Here is a 25,219-nt window from a genome sequence, read left to right as displayed (position 1 = left end):
TAGCAAAGCAGCCTTACTGAGGTGACACCTGAAATCCTGCGTCTTAAGCACTATAAAAATGGAAAACAAATAGTCGCAGCTTGCACAGTGGCTTAGCTTTAAACGTTTTGGGGGGTAGGAATGAGGGATTTGGTCAAGAGGACAAACAGAACCGCCTTTCTCACTTGTCCATGCTAACCGCCAGAAATGCAAGTTATTTGCATCCTTATGGAACGCTTTCAGACTGCCAGCAGCACAGACAATATTACCACTTATTTAGCGGTGAACCCAACACTGCCCTCCATTGTGCCCCAGCCGGCTAAGTGCCTTCTATTTCTTGCTGACCCAAGGTGCCTTGGGGGAGAAAGGGGTTGCATTCTGTTCAGGCTATGACTGCATAGAAACTATCGCTCTGTAGGGACCAGACAATTAACAATTGAATTCTCCAGCCCACGGGTCACTGGGAGGGGAGGGGTTGGAACAAGGAATTTTACAAGACCCCGAGGTTCCACTGCTTTAACAGAGGATTAACTTTCACAACTGTTCCGTCTTTTGTTTTATTACACAGACGCTGCTCAGAAGAACGCACAATTCCAACTGTGAGCAATTCCTGACACACTGCTAACAACCACCACAACAGAGCTACATGGGTGTACATTTGTGCTATATTTTAGAAGAGAGAGAGAGAAAAAAAAGATTCGGCTCCTTTAAGGGAGATGAAAGATGGACAACGGCAATGTTAAACTAATGGCTATGTAAATTAATTTAATCAGATGACTTCCAAAATGAGTGGGTCTTAATTGGATTGCCTGGTAATGTAGACTCTAGTTGACCAGCTTAGATATAGGCATCTGAAAACAAATCGCCAAATTTGCTAACACAACAGACCACACGTAATAGGTTTCTTCTCATTCTCCTTTCATTTCAAAACCATTACTAAAGGGCACAGAACAGAAGACCCTGCATGACCTGTATATACTTTGAATATGTAATTCAGAGATAAAGTGCTTTGATATTTAAATAACATTTTGTATTCCTAAGAGGAGGAGTTGTTGTTTTGATTTCTTTATGTGTTCCATTTAACATTTGTTAAAAAACCTGAAGCATTTTTGTTAGGGATTGTAGGGAAAGATCTGCCAAAAAAGCTGAAAAACATCTTCATGTATGCGACAATGGCTGCGAGAGTTCTAATAGCACAAGGATGAAAGGCTGAAGAAACCCCAACTAAAGAATCATGGCAAGAAAAATTGACGGACTATGCAGAACTGGCAAAACTGACATACAAGCTACGGGACAAGGATAACTGTGACTTTAAAGATGAATGGGAACCCTTTACAAAGTATCTGAAGACACAACAAAGCGAACTGGACTCCTTGGCTGGTTTTGAATAAACATTCACAAACTTTTTATTGATAATCAGCTAAATAGTTTGAGGATTTTTACAACTGTGTAACATGCAGAAAACAGCATTTTTAGAGAAATCAAAGACTGGAACTGAGGGAAGTCGGGGGGTGGGTGGGTTCTGTGGGGGGAGGGAGGGGGAGGGAGGGAAAATGGGGGAAAATAAGGATGATATGTTTCTGGATAATATGTTTTGTTTTAATTTTGAATAAAAAGTTATTTTTTTAAAAAAGATTTCTTTATGTGTGTGTGTGTGTGTGTGTGTGTAGCTACAGATATTGGATTCCACAGTGTAAAGCAACCTTTCTCAAAGTTGGGTCCCCAGATGTTGTTGGACTACAGTTCCCATCATCCCTGACCACAGTCTTGCTAGTTAGGATGGTTGGAAATTATAGTCCAACATCTGGGAATCCAAGATTGAGAAAAGCTGGGAGTGAGGGAGGAGAGAGAGAGAGAGAGGGTGGGAGAGAGAGACTGTCTGGGATGATGAAGAATAAATCTTGGGATATTATCCCAGTCACTGAATGACTCTCTAGTAAACTACCGGGTGACTGAGTGCATTTGAATTTCTCAGTTGTGTCCCAGGCAACCAATGCCCTTTTCAAAATGAGTTGTTTTCCCTATGAAGGAAGTCATGATCGCTAATAACATAACACCGCTAGGGCTGGGCAATATATTAATATATCACCCATAACCAGTTTAAAGTCCATACATCATAAATCATGATGTGTGTTAGAACTGGGTGGTATATCATCCAAATCTAGATTCAAGTCCATATCATGATACTGGTTTCATGCTGGATATGTGTAAGTAAAAATGTGAACTTACATATGATGATTAACTGCCCAATGATAACATCATTTTGGTGTGAGGTGAGGAGATATATATATATATATATATATATATATATATATGAGTAATAAAAAGAAATTTTTATTTAGGGGATTTGAATTTAATTCTAAATTATATACCGGAAACGTGGGAGATTACAAGGGGTAAAAAAAAAATGGATGTATCGCGCCATACTAGAAGCAAAAAAACTTGTCTTGATGAATTGGAAGAGCCACAAAAAGATCCTATTGAGCACATGGATTGACACTATGGACAGACTAGTTACCTACGAACGAATTGCATATCGACACAAATTAAGAATGGATAAATACGAAGAAATCTGGAAGGAATACTTAAGCGATAAGGCGGACAGTGGTGGGAATTAGGGGGAGGAGAGGTGGGGAAATATTGTTAAAAAGGTGTAGTTAGAGGTATATCAGTACTCAAATCTGAATTGTTAAATTGTGTTATTAGTGTTATTGTGGTTTTTGTTGTATATGGTTTTTTTTTTGTTGTTGTTTGTATTGAAAAAACGATTAAATAATTTTTAAAAAAATGATATTGGTTTCATCATTTTGATCTGGCAGTATTATATTGTGACTCAAAATTGCGGGGGACACTATAAAGCCAGCCAATGCCTCTATATCAGGGGTCAGCAAGGTTTATCTTGCCTGGGCCGGATCGGTCCTGCGGAGATCCCTCCGTGGACCGGATTGCGCACACCTGCGATTTCGGCATCTGAGCAAACACGATTTTCTGCGCCGTGTAAGAGAGGCATCGCACTGCGCCGGTTTAGCGCGGCGCGTGAGCGGGCAACTTGGGGGCAGCTCGTGGGCCAGTCAAACAACCTCCGGGGGCCCCTTCCGGCCCATGGGCCTTAGGTTGCTGCCCCCAGCTCTACATTTGTTGTTTGTTGTTGTTTAGTCGTTTAGTCGTGTCCGACTCTTCGTGACCCCCTGGACCAGAGCACACCAGGCACTCCTGTCTTCCACTGCCTCCCGCAGTTTGGTCAAACTCATGCTGGTAGCTTCGAGAACGCTGTCCAACCATCTCGTCCTCTGTCGTCCCCTTCTCCTTGTGCCCTCCATCTTTCCCAACATCAGGGTCTTTTCCAGGGAGTCTTCTCTTCTCATGTGGTGGCCAAAGTATTGGAGTCTCAGCTTCAGGATCTGTAATTCCAGTGAGCACTCAGGGCTGATTTCCTTAAGAATGGAGAGGTTTGATCTCCTTGCAGTCCATGGGACTCTCAAGAGTTTCCTCCAGCACCATAATTCAAAAGCATCAATTCTTCGGCGATCAGCCTTCTTTATAGTCCATCACTACTGGGAAAACCATAGCTTTAACTATACGGACCTTTGTTGGCAAGGTGATATCTCTGCTTTTTAAGATGCTGTCTAGGTTTGTCATTGCTTTTCTCCCAAGAAGCAGGCGTCTTTTAATTTTGTGGCTGCTGTCACCATCTGCAGTGATCATGGAGCCCAAGAAAGTAAAATCTCTCACTGCCTCCACTTCTTCCCCTTCTATTTCCCAGGAGGTGATGGGCCCAGTGGCCATGATCTTCGTTTTTTTGATGTTGAGCTTCAAACCATATACATAGCTCCATCCATATTTCAGACACTGTGATATGTCAGTATATCGTGATGTTTAGCTGGTGATATATCACAAAGTTGAAAACCAGCTCCATCATTATTTCAGACATAAAAGCACTTTGGACATAATCTTAGGTGAGAGGAAAGTAGCAGAACAATTCTTGGAAAATGAGACTCGGCAAAGACTTCCTTTCCTCCTTCCTTCCTGATCAACTGCAGAACACCCTTGGCAAATGTAACAAAGGAGTCCAAAAGTAATTGGAGGAGACCAAAGGACATTATGAAGCCACATGACTCAGTTCTATTGCTAAAGCTAACTAGGGCTGGACCTGTATAACATGAAACAATGAGGATATAAGCCACTAACAGTAAGGTTAAAGTGTAATAAATAAGTAGCTGGAAAGGTTGTTCTGAGGGTTTCTCGCACCTACAGAATTGAAATGGATATTATTATTATTTTAATTTATTATCCAACCTTTCACCCTGAGGTCCCAGGGCAGGTTAGAACAATTTGAAATACAACATTAAAAATGCTAGCCTGCCAGCTTCTCTTTGTAGTTGGTTCACATTTGTTTTCCTCAATATACAATTAGCTACACATGTATCTGCAAACGCTAGAAAGCAATATTTGTGTTAGGGCTGGAACCCAGTTGAATAAATCTTGGTTGATTAGTCATAGGGGTTTTTAATTAAGTATTGATTAAAACTGCATAAATTTGCATATAAATAAAACAAACAGTTTGAAACAAACACTCTATTTTTAGACGATGGCAGGCATACATGACAAAGGCGCCATCTTTGATGAGGCACCCCCTTCCTCGTGACAGAACCTGCTATATGAAGGGGCATGTTTCACCTTACAGTTTTTTACAAATACTTTGAAAGTAATGTAATTTTACATGAAACTCTGGTGCCTGAAGATTCGAATGCACTTTTGTTTAACTGACCAAAAGCAGTTTTGAGCAGTTAAACTAATCAGTTAATTAGCCAAAGAGTGCAATCCCGACTAGTGTAAAATGAAGACAGCTTTCAACAGTTCCACAATCACAATACCACGTCTTCCTAGCCACACAACCATTTCCTGCAATTCCTGCAAATGGGAATTGCGGTGGAGGAATCTGCCAAGAGCTCAGCCCATGCTAACATTTCCCCCAGCGAGCTGCATTCCAGAGGAGGAGGCACAGCTGATACAGGAGAAACCAAACAGCGAATTTCTCCATGTCACGAAAGATATTGTTGAAGCCTCCCCAAATTGAACCAGAAGTCCAGACATGCTGGTTTTATTAAACTCATGCACTAGCACTCCAGTCGGTGCACAGGGACAATAAATAAACAACATGAACAGCAGTCCACAAACAGAAAAACAAATACAAATGAAACTTGCCAGCTGAACTGGAGATGGAACAAAAAATATGCATTTTGCACCCCTCCCCTCAATAAGGCTAATAAAGAGGAAGGAACCGCAGATCTGGGGAGGTGAGTTCATTTCGCAGCCTTGGGACAAGTGCTATAAAGACCTTTCCACAATCATCTTCCCTTTGCATACAGCAGGGCCCAATGACTTCTTAGCTAAGTGCCAACTACTCAAATTGAAGCCAGAAGCATCCCGAAGGCCAGTGCAGCTGTAACAATACTAGTTGAATATGCATGTGCTGACTCACATCTTCAAGGAAATGCACAGCAGCAATTTACAGTAGTTGAACCTTCTCAATTGCCTTTATGGGAAAATCTATTTACAGCACTTAAAACAGTGCTGAAGCCTGAACTTCATAGATTAGAGTTGGAAGGGAAACTCAAGTTCAAACAAGACCAGGAAGGCCCAAGTTCAAATCTTCACTCATCTGTCAAGTTCAACGGGTGGCAATGGGATGGTATCTCTATCTCATTGCTCTCATGAGAATGAATGGAGGAAACCATCACTTATGCTACTGAGCTTGTTGGATGAAGTTGTTGTTGTTTAGTCGTTTAGTCGTGTCCGACACCAGAGCACGCCAGGCACTCCTGTCTTCCACTGCCTCCCACAGTTTGGTCAAACTCATGATGGTAGCTTCGAGAACACTATCCAACCATCTCATCCTCTGTCGTCCCCTTCTCCTTGTGCCCTCCATCTTTCCCAACATCAGGGTCTTTTCCAGGGAGTCTTCTCTTCTCATGAGGTGGCCAAAGTATTGGAGCCTCAGCTTCAGGATCTGTCCTTCCAGTGAGCACTCAGGGCTGATTTCCTTCAGAATGGAGAGGTTTGATCTTCTTGCAGTCCATGGGACTCTCAAGAGTCTCCTCCAGCACCATAATTCAAAAGCATCAATTCTTCGGCGATCAGCCTTCTTTATGGTCCATGTTGGATGAAGAGCAGGTTACAAATGCAATTAAGAAATGTATTTAAATATATAACCCAGGGGTTTTGCAAAGGTATCAGGTACACCTACAGAACTGATCCCAGAACTATAACATCACACATGAGCAGACTCACCTAACAATAAACTATGGATTATCAATATATGAATGAGCCTTGACTGCACTCCCCTTCCTTCCTCTGGCACAGCCAAAAGGAGGAACTCAGAAGCTTTAAGTTTCATTCTGAACTAGCTGCAGTTTAGTGGCGCTGTGGGTTAAACCACAGAGCCTAGGACTTGCCGATCAGGTGGTCAGCGGTTTGAATCCCCGCGACGAGGTGAGCTCCCGTTGCTCAGTCCCTGCTCCTGCCAACCTAGCAGTTTGAAAGCACATCAAAGTGCAAGTAGATAAATAGGTACTGCTCTGACGGGAAGGTAAACGGCGTTTCCGTGCGCTGCTCTGGTTCGCCAGAAGCGGCTTAGTCACGCTGGCCACATGACCTGTACGCCGGCTCCCTCGGCCAATAAAGCGAGATGAGCACCGCAACCCCAGAGTTGTCCGCGACTGGACCTGATGGTCAGGGGTCCCTTTACCTTTACAAACCTGAGCAAACTGTTTTTTAAGAGTTACCATATTTTTCGCTCTATAAGACGCACCAGACCACAACACGCACCTAGTTTTTGGAGGAGGAAAACAAGAAAAAAAATATTCTGAATCTCAGAAGCCAGAACAGCAAGAGGGATCGCTGCGCAGTGAAAGCAGCGATCCCTCTTGCTGTTCTGGCTTCTGGGATAGCCGCGCAGCCTGCATTCGCTCCATAAGACGCACACACATTTCCCCTTACTTTTTAGAAGGGAAAAAGTGAGTCTTATAGAGCAAAAAATACTGTAATTATGGTTTACTGAAACAAGCCGTTCTTCAATCTTTGGTTTATGAAGCAGGTTGGTATCAACAAACGATAATTAGGATTTGCCACAGTTTAGCTTCAGACTCTAATCTGAAAACTAATCTGCTCTTCACCATTGTGCAGGAGAAAGAAAGGGGAGTGTAGGAGCATGCAAGACCAAGACTTACCCAGGCTCATTCACATAAAAATAAACCATAGTTTAAGTTCAAATGCAGTCTGAAACTCGGCTGAAGGCAGTTTATACTTTTGCCAGAGTTTGAGCTTCTTTGACATACCAGTGATGGATAATGGTCATTCACCATGTTCTAGGAACAAAAGCCCTATGCCATAGCACATTCCTGAAAACTCTGATCTGGAAGGCACACAAGGGACAGGAAAAATTGTGTATGATCACCACCTGCAAATTTATTGGCATCAACCTATGCATGGACCAGGGACTCAGGTGGCGCTGTGGGTTAAACCACAGAGCCTAGGACTTGCCGATCAGAAGGTCGGCGGTTCGAATCCCTGCGATGGGGTGAGCTCCCGTTGCTCGGTCCCTGCTCCTGCCAACCTAGCAGTTTGAAAGCACGTCAAAGTGCAAGTAGATAAATAGGTACCGCTCCGGCGGGAAGGTAAACGGCGTTTCCGTGCGCTGCTCTGGTTCGCCAGAAGCGGCTTAGTCATGCTGGCCACATGACCCGGAAGCTGTCTGTGGACAAACGCCAGCTCCCTTGGCCAATAAAGCGAGATGAGCGCCACAACCCCAGAATCGGTCACGACTGGACCTAATGGTCAGGGGTTCCTTTACCTTTTTTTATGCATGGACCACACAGCAGAATCTCTTGTGTGTCTCTGAATTTATGCTTCCACCATTTGTTAAGGTTTCTGAGTAAGATTAGGAAGCTTGTTTGCCCCCCCCCCTTATCTCTCTCTCTCTCTGTGTGTGTGAGAGAGAGTTTCTTCATGTTCTACTTGTGACATAAACCTCCCATGCAAGATGCTAGGAACGGAATGTCTGCCAACCCAGAGCCCTCGCTATCCTTCTTCAAGACACAGCCAGGCCTCTCCTTGATCACTTAAAAACATCACCTCACCCACGCTCGCAGGCACAACACAAGACTATTTTTAATTCTCCAAAAGTCTCATCCCCACACCCACCCATCTGACAAATATTTAGACAGAGCCAATTTTAAAAGGCCTCTGATTAGCTTTTCACTTTCTCCAAGAATAGTTTTGTATTAGAAAGGCATGATGAATAGTTCCTCTTATACGGAGCTCAAGAGGCGCCCGTCTTGCTCCCTTGATGGCACTGCCAACAGCAGCCCGTTTCAGCCAGCGTTACAACCAGTTGCAAAACCCTTGGCTTCTTGAACAGAGAAAACACAAGGCTATTGATCTGGGCTTGAATCACATATTCACAGGGGTAGGGAGAGACCTCACTGCAGATCTAAGAGAGGACCACTTTCACTTAGCCTTGACTTTAACAAGCTTTTTAATATATGCCACAGAGAAAAGATATACTGTTTGCAGTTCTACAGGATAATTGAATGAAGAAGCTTGCTTTCCATGCCATGGTAAAAAATAAAAACACATCGTTAATACCGCACGTTGCTAAAATATTTTACATCCTTGGAAATGTTGTGGAAACAGATAAGGGAAGGGGATGTCGCACAGAGGAGGGAAACTTAAAATAGACTGTGCTGATATGGCCTATATGGGCTAGTTTAAGGACTCTCAAACTTTGTCTCTGTGAATCTACAAAGGATCAAAGTACCCCATTCTGTACATGTTTGTTCACCGCTCGGCTATTTCATGACTGAGCGGTTTATAAATTTTGGCATAAAATAAATGAATAAAAGTCTTACTCCCTTTCTGTGTTTACATTAGCAGCTCACTGGGCTGAGTGAAAAGCAAAGAATGACTCATGCTTTCCAGGATACTATAAAGTAGATTATATATCTAAATAAAGCTACCTTAGTCTGTTACATGTTTTAGGGCTTTTCCAGGGAAGCAAATCATTCTGGACAAAAACGTGGGGGGGGGGGATATTTTGCCCCCCCCCCCATTAAAACCACAGCTTGTTCCATCAGGATATTCAAGTAAGTGTAGAAAAGTTAAAGGACCCCTGGACGGTTAAGTCCAGTAAAAGGCGACTATGGGGTTGCAGCGCTCATCTCGCTTTCAGGCCGAGGGAGCCTGCGTTTGTCTACAGACAGTTTTTCCGGGTCATGTGGCCAGCATGACTAAACCGCTTCTGGTGCAACGGATTACCGTGACGGAAACTAGAGCACACGGCAACACTGTTTACCTTCCCACTGCAGCGGTACCTATTTATCTACTTGCACTGGTGTGCTTTCGAACTGCTAGGTTGGCAGAAGCTGGGACTGAGCAACAGGAGCTCACCCCGTTGTGGGGATTCGAACCGTCGACCTTCTGATCAGCAAGCCCAAGAGTCTCAGTGGTTTGGACAGCAGTGTGCATAGGGTTCCACTGCAGCCACCCACCCATGCGCTGACCAGCACTGGATCTGCTAAGCTTCAGCAAGGCTGCTTTATCATATGCCCTCAGACCATGCCCTAGAAGCTGTTCCATTGGGCACCAGTTCTGTCAATCAACATAAAACGAGGAGAAGACAACTTGGCTCAATCAAGGCACATGTAACAACTTGGTTGAGGGGCATCAAGAAGTTTGGTGTCTTCCTGAACCGTTAGGTACTGACCTGTCTTGTAGATCTCATAGCGTAGAGAGAAGCCGGCACCTTGGCGTGCATAGTCTGAGGTGAATTTAATATAGAGAGAAGGGCCTGATGACGTGATGGTAGGTGGAGCAATGTTCCCACAGTGCTTGCCCAGAAGGTCGGCTGATTCACTGTCTCCATCCCGAATCTCAATAAAATCGTATCTGTCAATGGGGGGAGAAAATAAAGCAAGAAACAATTAAGAGAAAAATCTACCATGAAAATATAGTTCTATTTTACAGATGGCTTATACTTTGAACATGTTGATTTATCCCATCTGTCATGCCAGTCACAGCTCTATAAAATGTTTCTTTACACATTAAGCAAAAAGCATTGTATTCTAATTAATAAGTTATCACGCTATTTCACATCTGACCTCCTGCGATCAGTATATGCTGATCAGAATTCACTTCGTTTCTTCCAAATAGCTTGAAAGCAACAAAACTTTGAGCAATCCGCACTTCTGCGCATTGTATTCAAAACATTTCATTATCTGAATGTTTTAGATGCCCAATGAGCTATTGTGATGAATAAAGTTTTATAGCCATCATAATCTGTAAAACATACAGAGCCAAAGAGATCTCTCGCTCTTCCTACAGTTCATAAATCTTTGGGCCTTGCTATTTACTTATCTATAAAAATCGCTCCCCACCCCTTCTTTATAATCCAAGCTGCTTGTCTTTCCTGAATCTTTGCATGCAACATTCATAATCCGCCATAGAAGCTTGTTGTTCATTAAAAATAAAATTTTAAAAATCACATTTTCAAGCGCTGTGGCTGTAAAGGCATGTTCAGAACTTGCTGCAGGAAACTAGTGAGCTCATTTTTGAGGCTTGATTTCAGCAGAGAAGTTTATAGTTTAGAAAGCAACCCCAAACTCCTAATCTGCCAATGCTCTGGAAAGAGTTTTGATGGGGAGGACACACCCTCTGCCCTACCCTGCCAGCCACAGCGGTGAGGATCACCCAAGCTACCACTGGCAACATCCCAGGTGGTATAATTATTCAGTAAATTGCTGACCCTTCACCTGCAAGTGCCAAGGCAGGTTATAACAATTAATCCCAATCTAATGGTGGCCGGTGAAAACTCCCCAACTGAGTGTGGGGTTTTGGGGTTGGCGCTGTGGTCTAAACCACAGAGTCTAGGACTTGCCGATTGGAAGGTCGGCGGTTCGAATCCCCACTACCAGGTGAGCTCCTGTTGCTCGGTCCCTGCTCCTGCCAACCTAGCAGTTCGAAAGCACGTCAAAGTGCAAGTAGATAAATAGGTATCACTCCGGCGGGAAGGTAAACAGTGTTTCCGTGCGCTGCTCTGGTTTTGCCAGAAGCGGCTTAGTCATGCTGGCCACATGACCCAGAAAAACTGTCTGTGGACAAACGCCAGCTCCCTCAGCCCATAAAGCGAGATGAGTGCTGCAACCCCCGAGTCGTTCGCGACTGGACTTAACTGTCAGGGGTCCTTTACCTTTTTAAGAGAAGACAGTATCTGCTGAATCCTGAGCCAGTGCTGCTGCCATCATGTGACAACAGCAAGCCTAATATGAGCCTCTTCAATGCCTGGGACCTGGCACAGAGGAGGGGAAATTTCTTCTCTGCCCTCCCCTAAGCTTCCGTCCTGGCCTGGATGAGCAGAGATCTCCTTCCTCCTCATCATGAAGATCTCACTTCCTTTGCCATGCCTTTGTTCTCTGCCTCCAAGCACACAACTGATCTTTCCTGGGCCACGTTCAAATGCTCATCATGTTGTCAACCACTGTGGTCTCGCACAAATTTATCAAGGAAGCCCATGGTGGGGTTTCGGATTTGCAGAGTGTTGCCATATGCTTCTTACAGATAAGTTATCATATCCCAGCAGCTAAGCAAACCCCAAGTTCCTTGTGTTAACCAGAATGTGCAAGATTGCTCATATACACTTGTATTTTGTGTGTGTCCTTAGCAGGTATTGTACAGACGCTAACGTATCAATATAATTATTTGAGAAAAAGGTCTGTGTAAAAACTTAGGGTGCAATCCAATCCTGGGTGGACGGTGTGACTAAGCTGCATTCAGAAGCTAATAAAGTGGTACCTCGGGATAAGTACTTAATTCGTTCCGGAGGCCCGTTCTTAACCTGAAACTGTTCTTAACCTGAAGCACCACTTTCTTTACACTTCCAGAGACAGCAATAAAACAAGTGAAATGCAGGTGAACAAATTATCTAACCAACCATTTTGACAGGTGTTGATTAGAAAATACTGAGATAACAGAAAGCAACTAGCAGATAAAGCACAGGGTGAAAAACCTATAGGACTGGTTAGCTATATCAAGGTTGATATGAGAGTGGGTATAACTCATATTTTCAACCTCTCACTTAATATTTCCGCAAAACTGCTGGCAACAATTCACTCATGGAGCAAAGGTTATTGGGCAAGCTGTGTAGGCAACAATAATTACAAAGTTCATTTTAAACTAAGCAAAGCGCTAGTGAGAAGGCTTCTGGGATCACAATCAATCAATTTCCCTCTACTATCCATGACAAGAGGATAAAAGAGGATATTCTCCTCAGAATAAAGGAGTAGACTGTGGATTTTCATGTGTGAAGACATGACCAGTTTGCTGGCATATTTTTTCCAGTTCATCTGAATACCATGCAGTCTAGTGGACTCTCTGACATAAACCTCTCTCCCCTCCCTCCAATTTGTAGTAAAGGTAAAGGTAAAGGGACCCCTGACCATTAGGTCCAGTTGTGACCAACTCTGGGCGGGCGGCGCTCATCTCGCTTTATTGGCCAAGGGAGCCAGCGTACAGCTTCCGGGTCATGTGGCCAGCATGACTAAGCTCCTTCTGGTGAACCAGAGCAGTGCACAGAAACACCGTTTACCTTGCCGCCGGAGCGGTTCCTATTTATCTACTTGCACTTTGACGTGCTTTCGAACTGCTAGGTTGGTAGGAGCAGGGACCGAGCAACGGGAGCTCACCCCGTTGCGGGGATTCGAACCGCTGACCTTCTGATCGGCAAGTCCTAGGCTCTGTGGTTTAACCCACAGCGCCACCCGTGTCCCCCCCCCTCCAATTTGTACTAACATGTAATACATATTGTAAGCACTTTTGCACTCACAATAACATCATTTGCAGGAGAAGGCCAGTCTCCCTTCCTGTATTTATTTGCATTGTGTCGACCTGTTTAAAACAGCATGTTACCAATCTGCTCCTCAAAGGGGCAGAGGAGGAAAGAAAAGTGATACACTGCCAGGATTCTGGCTTTGTCACAAGATCCTCTATCTGCAAATCAAGAGTTGAAAGGGAAAATGGCTTGCTGGACAAGAAACAAATCTCATGTGACTCATTCCTTTTCCTGCAAGACACACAATGCCAAACAACCACTCTAAACAAACTTACAGGGACTCAATGTGCTACGAGAAAGGCTGGCCGACGGAGTAGTCCTCATTTCAGTCCTTTCTGGGAGTTAATCAGGCTTCACTCCAGAAACAAATGCCTGAGGCAAATATACTCTCTATCTATAGGTTAAATCCACACACTCCGCTAAGAGATTTATCTTCTGAAATTGCTGGCTTGGTCAATAGCAGGAAGTATCCCCACCCAGGACTTGGGCTCTGAGCCTGTAGAGACAGAAGAGGTCACCCTTTGGAGTAGCAAGCATCTCCCAGCATTAGATACAGCTCTCTTCCTCCCTCCCAACCCACCAGCCAGGACAGGGGCCTAAAAGGTATGTCCCTGAAGGGTGAAGAAGGGCAGTCTGCTCTACGTTACAAGGGATGGCCCTCAGTTGAGTGGCACACTCAAGATGGGAAGCTACTAGAAAGAAGAAGAGTTTGGATTTGATATCCCGCTTTATCACTACCCGAAGGAGTCTCAAAGCGGCTAACAATCTCCTTTTTCCCTTCCTCCCCTACAACAAACACTCTGTGAGGTGAGCGGGGCTGAGAGACTTCAGAGAAGTGTGACTAGCCCAAGGTCACCCAGCAGCTGCATGTGGAGGAGCGGAGACGCGAACCCGGTTCACCAGATTACGAGTCTACCGCTCTTAACCACTACACCACGCTGGCTCTCACACCACACTGGCTCTCTAGAAAGGATAGGAGACAGCAGGACAACACTTTGGGGCAGACGTCCAGGTACCCCCACAGTAGAATGAGCACCAAATGCAGCAGAGATGGCTTGCAACATTTGGAAGTTACCAGAGTAATGCACATAACCATGGGGGAAAGTCCCACCCTGACCTCACTAAGACCCTTAAGTCCAGAATCTAAAATGACCTAACTGCCCCAATTCTGCAACACTAGTAGTTAAGCTGGTGCTGGAGGAGACTCTTGAGAGTCCCATGGACTACAAGAAGATCAAACCTCTACATTCTGAAGAAAATCAGCCCTGAGTGCTCACTGGAATTACAGATCCTGAAGCTGAGACTCCAATACTTTGGCCACCTCATGAGAAGAGAAGACTGTCTGGAAAAGACCCTGATGCTGGGAAAGATGGAGGGCACAAGGAGAAGGGGACAACAGAGGACGAGATGGTTCGACAGTGTTCTTGAAGCTATCAACTTGAGTTTGACCAAACTGCGGGAGGCAGTGGAAGACAGGAGTGCCTGGTGTGCTCTGGTCCATGGGGTCACGACTAAACGACTAAACAACACTAAACAACTAACGACTAAACAACTAAACAACAACAACAGTAGTAGTTAAGTTCAGGAAGTGTGCATTACCTGCCATCAAGAGTCAACATGAAGCTGCTCCTGAACAAGGAGTTTCTCTACTCTGGAAGGCTGCCCCGCTGCTAAATCACAGGCCTCATTCAGGCAGACAACCTTGCTTTAGTTTGGGGACTGGGCAATTGATGGCCTCGGGGCACTCTCTGGAATCCTAAGGATCCTTCTTGAAAATGAGTAATAGCGATAAGCGAGCAAATTCATTTTGCAAACAGGTTTGGTGTGGTGGTGCAGGCAAGAGGGAAGACAACGTACAGCCTTGGCCGTCCAGAAATCATAGAGGAGAGTGTGCTGAGACTTAAGTACCTTTTTAAGGAAGTACTAAATTTCCTGCCATACAATCTGGAAGTGCTCATTAGGGACAATCAGACACTGGTCTCAGAGTAAAGGAACAAAATGCACTAGCTACTTACCATTAGATCTAAAGTACAGCATGTGGAAGGAACACCCACCCCCAAGCTAATGCAGACTTGAAACTGCCGCCAATCTATAATCAAGAATCCTCTCCAAAAAAAGGAGGAGAGTCATTCCTTATCTGGTTTCTCCATGGAATGGTGATACCTGCTGTTCTGCAAGCGCTGAGTGGGGGGGGGGGTGTCCTCATGATGACATGAGGTGATGATATATGTATCCTCACATCAGCACTAGAAACCTGAAACCAAACCTCACAACTGCTGTATCCACAATAGGACCAGTGCTTTTTTTCCTTTAAAAATGTTTAGGGGTACTCTCGTTTTCCTACTCCTACTGAAATATTGCCCCTCAATGAGGCCAAACTTAAGATTCACAAAATGTTTAGGGGTATGCGTACCCCTGCATAGCCCCCCCCCCCCGGAAAAAAAGCACTGAATAGGACTATTAGCCTGCAACCCTATGCCCACTTACCAGGACGTAACCAAAGTGAACTCCACAGTAGACACATGGTTTGTCATTTATTGCAAATCACCACCAAATTGATTTGCAACAAATCACCACCAAACAACTCCTATTGAAATGTTGTTGTTGTTGTTGTTTAGTTGTTTAGTTGTTTACAACTCTTCGTGACCCCATGGGCCAGAGCATGCCAGGCACGCCTGTCTTCCACTGCCTCCCGCAGTTTGGTCAAACTCATGTTGGTAGCTTCGAGAACACTATCCAACCATCTCGTCCTCTGTCGTCCCCTTCTCCTAGTGCCCTCCATCTTTCCCAACATCAGGGTCTTTTCCAGGGAGTCTTCTCTTCTCATGAGGTGGCCAAAGTATTGGAGCCTCAGCTTCACGATCTGTCCTTCCAGTGAGCACTCAGGGCTGGTTTCCTTCAGAATGGAGAGGTTTGATCTTCTTGCAGTCCATGGGACTCTCAAGAGTCTCCTCCAGCACCATAATTCAAAAGCATCAATTCTTCGGCGATCAGCCTTCTTTATGGTCCAGCTCTCACTTCCATACATCACTACTAGGAAAACCATAGCTTTTACTATACGGACCTTTGTTGGCAAGGTGATGTCTCTGCTTTTTAAGATGCTGCCTATTGAAATATTTCCCCTCAATGAGGCCAAACTTAAGATTCACAAAATGTTTAGGGGTAGGCGTACCCCTGCGTACCCCCCAGAAAAAAGAGCACTGAATAGGACTAATAGCCTGCAACCCTATGCCCATTTACCAGGACGTAACCCCAGTGAACTCCACGGTAGACACATGGTTTGTCATTTATTGTGTGTTTTTGTTAGGTACTTTGTTTTTTTTTAAAAAAGGCCTTCAGACACTGGGTGCATTTTGGGAATGTGAAGTTGTTGTTTTTGGTGGTGATGTTATTAGCACTGGTAAGACAAATCCATCTGCTTGATCTTCCGACTATTTTGATTATTTGTATGTGCTTTCCATATTTGTCAACAAACCTCAAAACCAGCAGAAGGCATGATTTAGATTCCCCACCCCCAATTCTAATTGAAACATTAAGATTTTAAAAATCTGCTGATTGACAGTTTACGCGCAGAAGGAAAGCCAGATTTTATCATCGATTTGCTACATAGCTAGATTACACACTGGCTATATCCTCACATCTCTCCTACTGCAGAGAAGCCAATTCTCAACAACAAACGGTTGCACAGGCATATGGAAATTAATATGCAGAAGGGTCACCAAAACTAGTATTCATACCACAGCTCAGCCCAGCAACACACAAAGTACAGTGGTACCTCGGGTTACATACGCTTCAGGTTACATACGTTTCAGGTTACATACGCTTCAGGTTACATACTCCGCTAACCCAGAAATAGTGCTTCAGGTTAAGAACTTTGCTTCAAGATGAGAACAGAAATCGTGCTCCGGCGGTGCAGCGGCAGCGGGAGACCCCATTAGCTAAAGTGGTGCTTCAGGTTAAGAACAGTTTCAGGTTAAGAACGGACCTCCAGAACGAATTAAGTACTTAACCCGAAGTACCACTGTACAGTGGTACCTCGGGTTACATATGCTTCAGGTTACATATGCTTCAGGTTAAAGACTCCGCTAACCCAGAAATATTACCTTGGGTTAAGAACTTTGCTTCAGGATGAGAACAGAAATCGTGCTCCGGCGGTGCAGTGGCAACGGGAGGCCCCATTAGCTAAAGTGGTGCTTCAGGTTAAGAACAGTTTCAGGTTAAGAACAGACCTCCAGAACGAATTAAGTTCTTAACCCGAGGTACCACTGTATTCAACAGCAACAATAACAACAGTCGAGATTTGGGGAGCTATCAATAAAACACAGGGCCTCCAAACCAACTACAGTCATATGTAAGGTAAAGGGACCCCTGACCATTAGGTCTAGTCGTGACCGACTCTGGGGTTGCGGCACTCATCTCGCTTTATTGGCCGAGGGAGCCGGCGTACAGCTTCCGGGTCATGTGGCCAGCAGGACTAAGCCGCTTCAGGCAAACCAGAGCAGCACATGGAAACGCTGTTTACCTTCCCGCCGGAGCGGTACCTATTTATCTACTTGCACTTAAGAGTGCTTTCGAACTGCTAGGTTGGCAGGAGCAGGGACCGAGCAACGGGAGCTCACCCCGTCACGGGGATTCGAACCGCCGACCTTCTGATCAGCAAGTCCTAGGCTCTGTGGTTTAACCCACAGCGCCACCCGCGTCCCTTAACTACAGTCATACCTCGGGATAAATACGCTTCAGGTTGAGCACTTTCGGGTTGCGCTCCGTGGCTACCCGGAAGTAACAGAGCTTGTTACTTCCGGGTTTCGCTGCTCGTGCATGCGCAGACGGTCAAAATGACGTTATGCGCGGAAGAAGCAAAACGCTACCCGCAGATGCGCTGTCGCGTCTTACGTTCTGTTCAGGATGCGAACGGGGCTCCGGAACGGATCCCAATCGCATCCTGAGGTACCACTGTAAAGTTAAGTCCCAATGGTTTCAGTGGGGTTCAGATTAATCACCACTAATTTGTACCATCCTTTTAAAAAATGGAACTGAAGCATACAGGATATTGTGACTCACTTCCATTGCATAGGCAGGAGGCAAATCTCCTACAAATGTGGGGATAAAGGACCCTCAGGACAGCAAGTGTGGGGCCTGGAGAAGCAGGCTTCCTCCTACCTTCCTTAAAAAAAAAAAAAAAGATAAGTATGTGAAAAGCTAAATATATCAGAGAGATGAGATGGGGGGTGGGGGGTGGATAATGATCTCAATGTCCAATATATACCAAATGTGGCATTTATGTAAACACAGCTCCTTTTTCTCTCCCTTGTTTTTTTGTCCAGCTCCTGCAGTCTTCATTCACTCAAAATTCTTCAATATATATTTTTAACACACTCCTAAAGAGATCTGCATGGTGAGAGACAGCCTCTGTCATGAAATTACTGCTGACAGAGGATGCTGTCTAGCACCTGGGTAGAGATTATGTGCATTTTCTCCAGGAGGAAAAAAAAATGGGGAGAAGGAGGAAAGAACCCTTTCATTCCCAAAGCCTGGGCAAATATCCCAGTTTGTTTTCAACATGCAATGATTGCTGCTTCGTGTTTTAGCTTTTACAAACACACACACTGATGTCACTCTGCAAAACCACATCAAAATAGGGTATTTCCTAGTGCTCATATGGTTTTGTTTTCATTTCTCAGTCTGCAAAGGAGAGGGAACTACTTTTATTTTATTTTCTGTTTTCAAAAAACTATGATTCAGTTCACCCATTGCTGGGTGGGGTAACTTTGTTCCATGATGGGATCCAAAGCTAACTCGGCCAATCACGAGACAGCTCAGTTCAAGTAAAAACTGCAGAGCCATTGGTTAAAACTGGTGCTTACTTTTCAAAGTAAAGAGTGCAAGAGGTTCAAGCTTGCCTGGAGCTATTCTTCTCCACCTACTGCTCCTCCTCTAGCTGGAAGGTGAATAGCTGTGATTTCTCAGCAATTAGGAGGGTGTTGAAATATACTCAGAGTCTAGAGTGGATTTCATGCTCTTTATTCAGCTCATAGTGGTGAGGAGGAATGGAAGTTCCCCCAGAATGTCTGCTTTATATACATTATTTACACAATGGGACCCAAGTGATTGGCTAATTCTGGGATTCTCCTGTAGGCCAATCAGGTTACGGATTCACTTCCACCAGGAGCTGGATTGGGTGGCTCCTGTGGACCAATCAGACTGCTGCATTCTGGATGCTATTGTTCTAGGACCAATCAGACTGCTGCATTCTGAATCCTATTGTTCTAGGACCAATCAGACTGCTGCATTTTGGATCCTATTCAACTCAGTACATAACAGGTGTGCTCAGAAGAACTCTGGTCAAAACATGAAGCAAAAAACAAACAAATCACAGCTAACCCACAGCAGGAAAGACTCTGGCTGGGCAGCAATTATGGAATATGTTCCACTCTGTGACTGATAGGACCAAGATACAAAGCACTGAGATCAGCTGAGATCAAATCCTGACTGCAATGACTGTTGCTCGGTCCCAGCTCCTGCCAACCTTGCAGTTCAAAAGCATGTCAAAGTGCAAGTAGATAAATAGGTACCGCTCCGGCGGGAAGGTTAACGGCGTTTCCGTGCGCTGCTCTGGTTCACCAGAAGTGGCTTAGTCATGCTGGCCACATGACTCGGAAGCTGTACGCCGACTCCCTCGGCCAATAAAGCGAGATGAGCGCCGCAACCCCAGAGTCGGTCACGACAGGACCTAACGGTCAGGGGTCCCTTTACCTTTATCCTGAAAGAAGTGTCTCCTCTTTTGCAGCCATCATGGAAATGCAGACTGGTTAAAAAAAAATAAATGCTGCAGGCTAGTAACTTCTTTAGGCTTATTTACAAGGCTGCCTTTATCAACTACTTTTTTCTTTGAAGGGAAAAACACCTCCCAAAAAAAATATTCTGGAGAAGAGGTCACACAGTGAAGGACAATGGAACATTCCTCCATGGACACACGTCACAGTGGGCTCTTGAAGAACAGAACCCAACGTGTTTCATGCTTTTAACTAGGAAAGCATATCCATATCCCAATTTTATTACACAGAAATTCTCTTCAGAGAAAATAATTCTGATACTCTGTTTTCTTCTTATTCAGAGCAAGCCACTTCTAATGTCTCTTCCATCTCTTGTGGCTAACACTTATCCATTTCCCAGAAATTCATTCCTCTGTTTTCTCCATTAGCCCTGAAAACATTCTAGGCAAAAATAAAGGAAACAAACAAACAAACAAAGCCATTTATTTGTTGCTCCAGTTTATAGCACTCAGGAGAAAACCCGTCACTTCATTTCAGCTTGGTTCTAGCGCATCACCCAAGAAAAATAAAAAGAAACACACTATTCTCTTGCAAATGAACTGAAATCTTTCCCACACATTCAGGGCTTATTGGCAAGAATTATATAGCCAAGCACAATGGCTAAACTGTTGTCTTCAGATCTTTGATATGGTGCCACGTAGTCCAAATGGAAATCAGAACTTGGAAGTTGAGAGAGGAACCCATAGGCCTCTTTTCTCACCTTCATTCCACTTCAGGATAACTGACCACATGAAAAGAAACCACAAAAACGCATATAGAATTTAATATTCTATGTTGGAAAGCAGGTCTTTGAACCCCAACTGTAACCTGAAATATGGCTCCCTTGGTTCTTTTCTTGCACAACCAAGCATAAGATAAAGATAAATCTGATGTAACAACCCTAAAAACAATTTTGGAAACTCAGTTCATGTAAAGAATGTGTAATGAATGGAACAACCTGTCTTGAACCAAACTGCCAGCTTGCATAATTAAATGTCATTCAACAGAGAGATCAACTGGGGGTCTTTTATCTGCTTATTTTACCATACTTGTAAAGCAGTTTTCAACCGTAACGATTCTCAAAGTGGTTCACAATAATGAAACCATATTTATAGGCAGATCATATTGCCTGCGCAATGATAAATCTGGAATACCAGGTTCCAGTTACAGATAGGTAGCCGTGTTGGTCTGCCATAGTCAAAATAAAAAAATCCTTCCAGTAGCACCTTTAAGACCAACTAAGTTAGTTCTTGGTATGAGCTTTCGTGTGCAAGCACACTTCTTCAGATACACTGAAACAGAAGTTGCCAGATCCTTCTATATAGTGAGAAGGTGGGGAGGGGTATTACTCAGAAGGGTGGTGGGAATGGGAGATAGCTGAGATGAGCCTGCTGACGACTCTTAACGACTGTAATAGGTCTTACAGGAAAAGGCAAGGGGTGAGAAGGTGAGAAATGGCTTAGTCATGTATAATGGGATAAGAATCCAATGTCTTTGTTCAAACCAGGTGTCTCCATGGTTTTAAGTTTGGTAATGAGTTGCAATTCAGCAGCTTCTCTTTCCAGTCTATTTCTGAAATTCCTTTGTAGTAAAACAGCTACTTTGAGATCTTGTATAGAATGTCCTGGGAGATTGAAGTGTTCTCCTACTGGTTTCTCTGTTTTGTGATTCTTGATGTCAGATTTATGTCCATTTATTCTTTGGCGTAAGGTTTGGCCTGTTTGTCCAATATAGAGAGCTGAAGGACACTGTTGGCATTTGATGCCATACACAATGTTAGATGATGAGCAATTGAATAGTCCCGAGATGGTATGTGTGATGTTGTTGGGGCCAGTAATGGTGTTGTCCGGGTGTATGTGGCAGCAAAGTTGGCATCTGGGTTTATTGCAGGCTCTGGTGCCAGTGTCCGTGTTAAGTCTGGTTGTAGTATTATTGTGGGTTAGGAGTTGTTTAAGATTGGGTGGCTGTCTGTAGGCAATGAAAGGTCTTCCTCCAGGTGTTATTGACGACATCAAAAATGGCATCACGTGGATCCCTTTTCTGCTCTCCGCAAAAGGTGCTTGGTCAGAGGCAAAGGCAAGTCAGATTCCTCTCCTAATCTTCCAGCTGCTCCAGCTGCAAACGCTGCTCAACGGAAAATTAAAACTGAACCACCAGCCATTTTATTTTATTTTTAAAGAAGAAGCTCCTACACAAGAGCGGGTTGACACACTGAACTCACACTGCTTAGACAAAAATGAGAAGTTTAACAACCCTCTTCGCACCTTCTCTACCTCCAGATGCTCACCCTTGGCCTTCACTTTTGAAAACACAGCTGTAGGAAAATCAGGACTTGCTTGCATCAGCTTTCCTAAAGTCTGCCTTAACCCATTCTTCCTTAACGCTTCCCATCCGTCTTCGCTGGTAAAAGTATAAAAAAGCCAACTGCTGCTAAAGATCTCCCATGAAATATAGCCTTTTCTAGTGCTTCACAGTTTACTGCTCACATGCAGGAGGAGAAATGAGATAAGATGTGCCCTATTATTTCAGTTACCCTGTCTCCAGAAATTACATAGCCTTGTTATCTCGTGGAAGGGAGCAAGCCACACAAATGTGTATCCCAACTTTTCCAGCCATTTGTTGTTATTACTTTTATCAGCAAACATTTATTTCTGTGGCACTTGTCGCTGCCTTAACTGAGCCCATGGCAAACATGAGCGAGTTTATCCTCGCAAGACCCCTGTCGAGGGAGGAAAGAAGACGAGGTCAGTATTTCGCCCAAGGTCACGCAGGAAGTTTGCAAGAGAGACTGAAATAGAGCAGAGATTTGTTCTGACATATATTGTCGGAGACTAAGCCCGCGTCAGATAAGCAACAGAAAACAGAAAGATTAAGGTACTAGGTACCAGTTAAACCTTAATCTTCCAAGTTTCTGATAACTGTTTGCACTTCTCAATTTTGCAGTCAGAGCTGGATCAAAGGGCATCAAAACATGTGATAGTGCCAAACGCTGTATGCCACACTCCAAGAGTGTGGTGTGTGTTCTGCGCTTTGTACAGTACTGTGCCAGCACAGAATTAGGCAGTATCCAGAATCGTGAAATATCTCAGGGCTTCCTTTTTTAAAAGTAAACTTCTAGCCCACAGGCCAGTACATGGGCAATGCCCTCACAGATTTCAGAAGCCAGAGGCAGTGGCAGAGCTTCATGCTCCGGCACTGGGGGGTGGAGAGCAGGCGGGGTGGCGCGCATCCTGGGGGCATGGCATGTCTCCTGCAGGGGCGTGGCGCCCAGCGCGCGGGGGGGGGGCAGCCGCGATGGCACCCCACCGGGATCGCGCTGCCAGGGGCGGTGCGCTGCCCCCTTACCTCTCTTCCTCAACCAGTCGCCAGAAGAACGTCAAGTGGTCAGGGTTGGGTTTTGGTTGTGCCCATAGCAAAATGAATTACGGAGAATTCAGTAAATATGCATGCAATTCAGTCTTCAGAATGCGACATGTTTTGACGAAAGATCTGAGGCACAGTCTACTTTACCCATGTAGGTGAGGCATCTGTGCGTGAAGGGACCTCACAGGGCAAAACATCCAGCACTGTTCTCCCACATCACCTCTTAGAATGCATGTTCGAGGACATGTGCACCATATTCTTTATGGTGCAAGTGAGACTTTGCGCTCCTCCCATCTCCCCATCCAGTCACCGTCTATCCTCCATCAAGGAGCGCAAGATACGGGAGATGCCATCCAGTATCCCCACCCAGATACACCTGTGGGTTAAACCACAGAGCCTAGGACTTGCCGATCAGAAGGTCGGTGGTTTGAATCCCTGCGACGGGGTGAGCTCCCGTTGCTTGGTCCCTGCTCCTGCCAACCTAGCAGTTCAAAAGCACGTCAAAGTGCAAGTAGATAAATAGGAACCGCTAAACGGCGTTTCCGTGCGCTGCTCTGGTTCGCCAGAAGCAGCTTAGTCATGCTGGCTACATGACCCGGAAGCTGTACGCCAGCTCCCTTGGCCAATAAAGCGAGATGAGCGCTGCAACCCCAGAGTCGGCCACGACTGAACCTAATGGTCAGGGGTCCCTTTACCTTTACCTTTCTGCAGGCTCTGAGTGGAAAATGAATGCACCCATGGCTTTTTTAGTGCAAGGAGGAGACCTGGCAATATCCTCCTCTTAATCCTGTTAATACCGTATCAGGGTAAAACAGGATGCCTGATTCTTCCCCCTAAGCTATATAGGTAATTACATTTCTGTACTATCCAGCATTTCCCCAACGCCACATCACATGAGAGAACATCCATATTCTGACCTCTGGAACACAGGGTGGAGAAGAGGCAGTCTCTAATACACATGTGACCTCCGACGATTACACAGGTATGTGTAGAGCCCTTCTTTCTCGTAATCTAGGGCAAGACAAGAGAGTAAGGGTATCCCAACAGACCCTCCAAGTGTCCCAATTTTCCAGGGACAGTCCCAGATTTACAGAAGCCGTCCCAGTTTCTGATTTGACCTCGGAATGTCCCGCTTTTCCTTAGGACGTCCCCGTTTCCATCAGAGAAATATTGGAGGGTATGGAGTTATCCGACCCCCGAGCCAGCTGAAGGCAGCTCTGTGAAGGGAAGTTTTTCTAATGTTTAAGGTTTTATTCTGTTTTTATATGTGTTGGAAGCCATCCAGAGTGGCTGGGGGAACCCAGTCAGATGGGGGATATCATAATCATTGTCATCGTTTTCATTATTATTATTGAACAGGATGTCCCTATTTTCATCAGAGAAATGTTGGCGAGTATGCTCCCAAGTCTTCCCCCAACCACACCCTGTTAATGACTGTCAGAGCTGCTTCCAGATCCTAGCTCACAGAGGATCACGCTAGCCAGCGATCATTAAATAAAAGTCTTTATTGAGTTACAGTTTCCATTCTCAAGCTGCTGCGTGCAACTCTACGTCTCATGGTTAGATCGGCGAAGCCCCATCTGAGTCTCCGCCCCTTGTACACCAACTTAATATCCTAGCCTTGCTCCACCTTTTCCGCCTGACTGTTCTTCTCTGGGTCCCTCTGCCCCCCGGGGTCTCTTCCTTCCGGGATTCCTCTGACGCTGACGCTGACCCCCCTGACTCTTCTCCCTCCTTTCGGCGGGCTTTAGGACCTGGCTCCCTTTCCGGGCTGCCTACTGCGCCACCTTCCTGTGCATTTGAACTTGGCACGCGCGCCCAACCTTCCACCTTCCGTCTGACCGTTTCTTCGCTCCCCGATGGAGGTGTGGCCACTCCTGACTCGTGCCCTCCCCCCTGTTGTGAGCTGCCAGCGCTTGATCCCTGGCGCCCTTCCTCTTCCCTGCTCTCTGGCGGTGACGCTGGTCCTGATTTCCAACTGCTCCCCTCTGAGTCCCCTCTGGCTCTATCTTCCTGGGGTGTCCCCCTAGGCTCCCCCCTTGCCCTGGCCACTGGTGCTCCTTTCTGTGAATCTTCTGATTCACTGGAAAGACTCGGAGATCTCGGGTCGTCGTCATCACTCATCTTTTCTTCTGCCTCCTCTCCCTCGCTCTCTGTTTCCTCCCTTGCCCTTGCCTCTGCT

At 45.1% G+C, this 25,219-nt stretch overlaps 1 protein-coding gene across 2 annotated transcripts in view; it reads right to left on the bottom strand.

Moving 5' to 3' along the window:
• The window catches only part of NRP2 (neuropilin 2), a 242,194-nt gene that overhangs the window by 143,102 nt on the left and 73,873 nt on the right, over positions 1–25,219 (bottom strand). For both annotated transcript variants that reach the window (XM_081016402.1, XM_081016401.1), the window contains exon 3: positions 9,743–9,924. In XM_081016402.1, coding sequence (XP_080872528.1) covers positions 9,743–9,924 — 182 coding nt within the window. The remainder of the gene's footprint in view (positions 1–9,742; positions 9,925–25,219) is intronic.

Source organism: Podarcis pityusensis (assembly GCF_964106645.2).
Source record: "Podarcis pityusensis genome assembly, chromosome: 1".
NCBI lineage: Eukaryota > Metazoa > Chordata > Lepidosauria > Squamata > Lacertidae > Podarcis > Podarcis pityusensis.
Note: the sequence above shows the minus strand (reverse complement) of the source record. Positions and strands in the feature narration are given on the sequence as shown.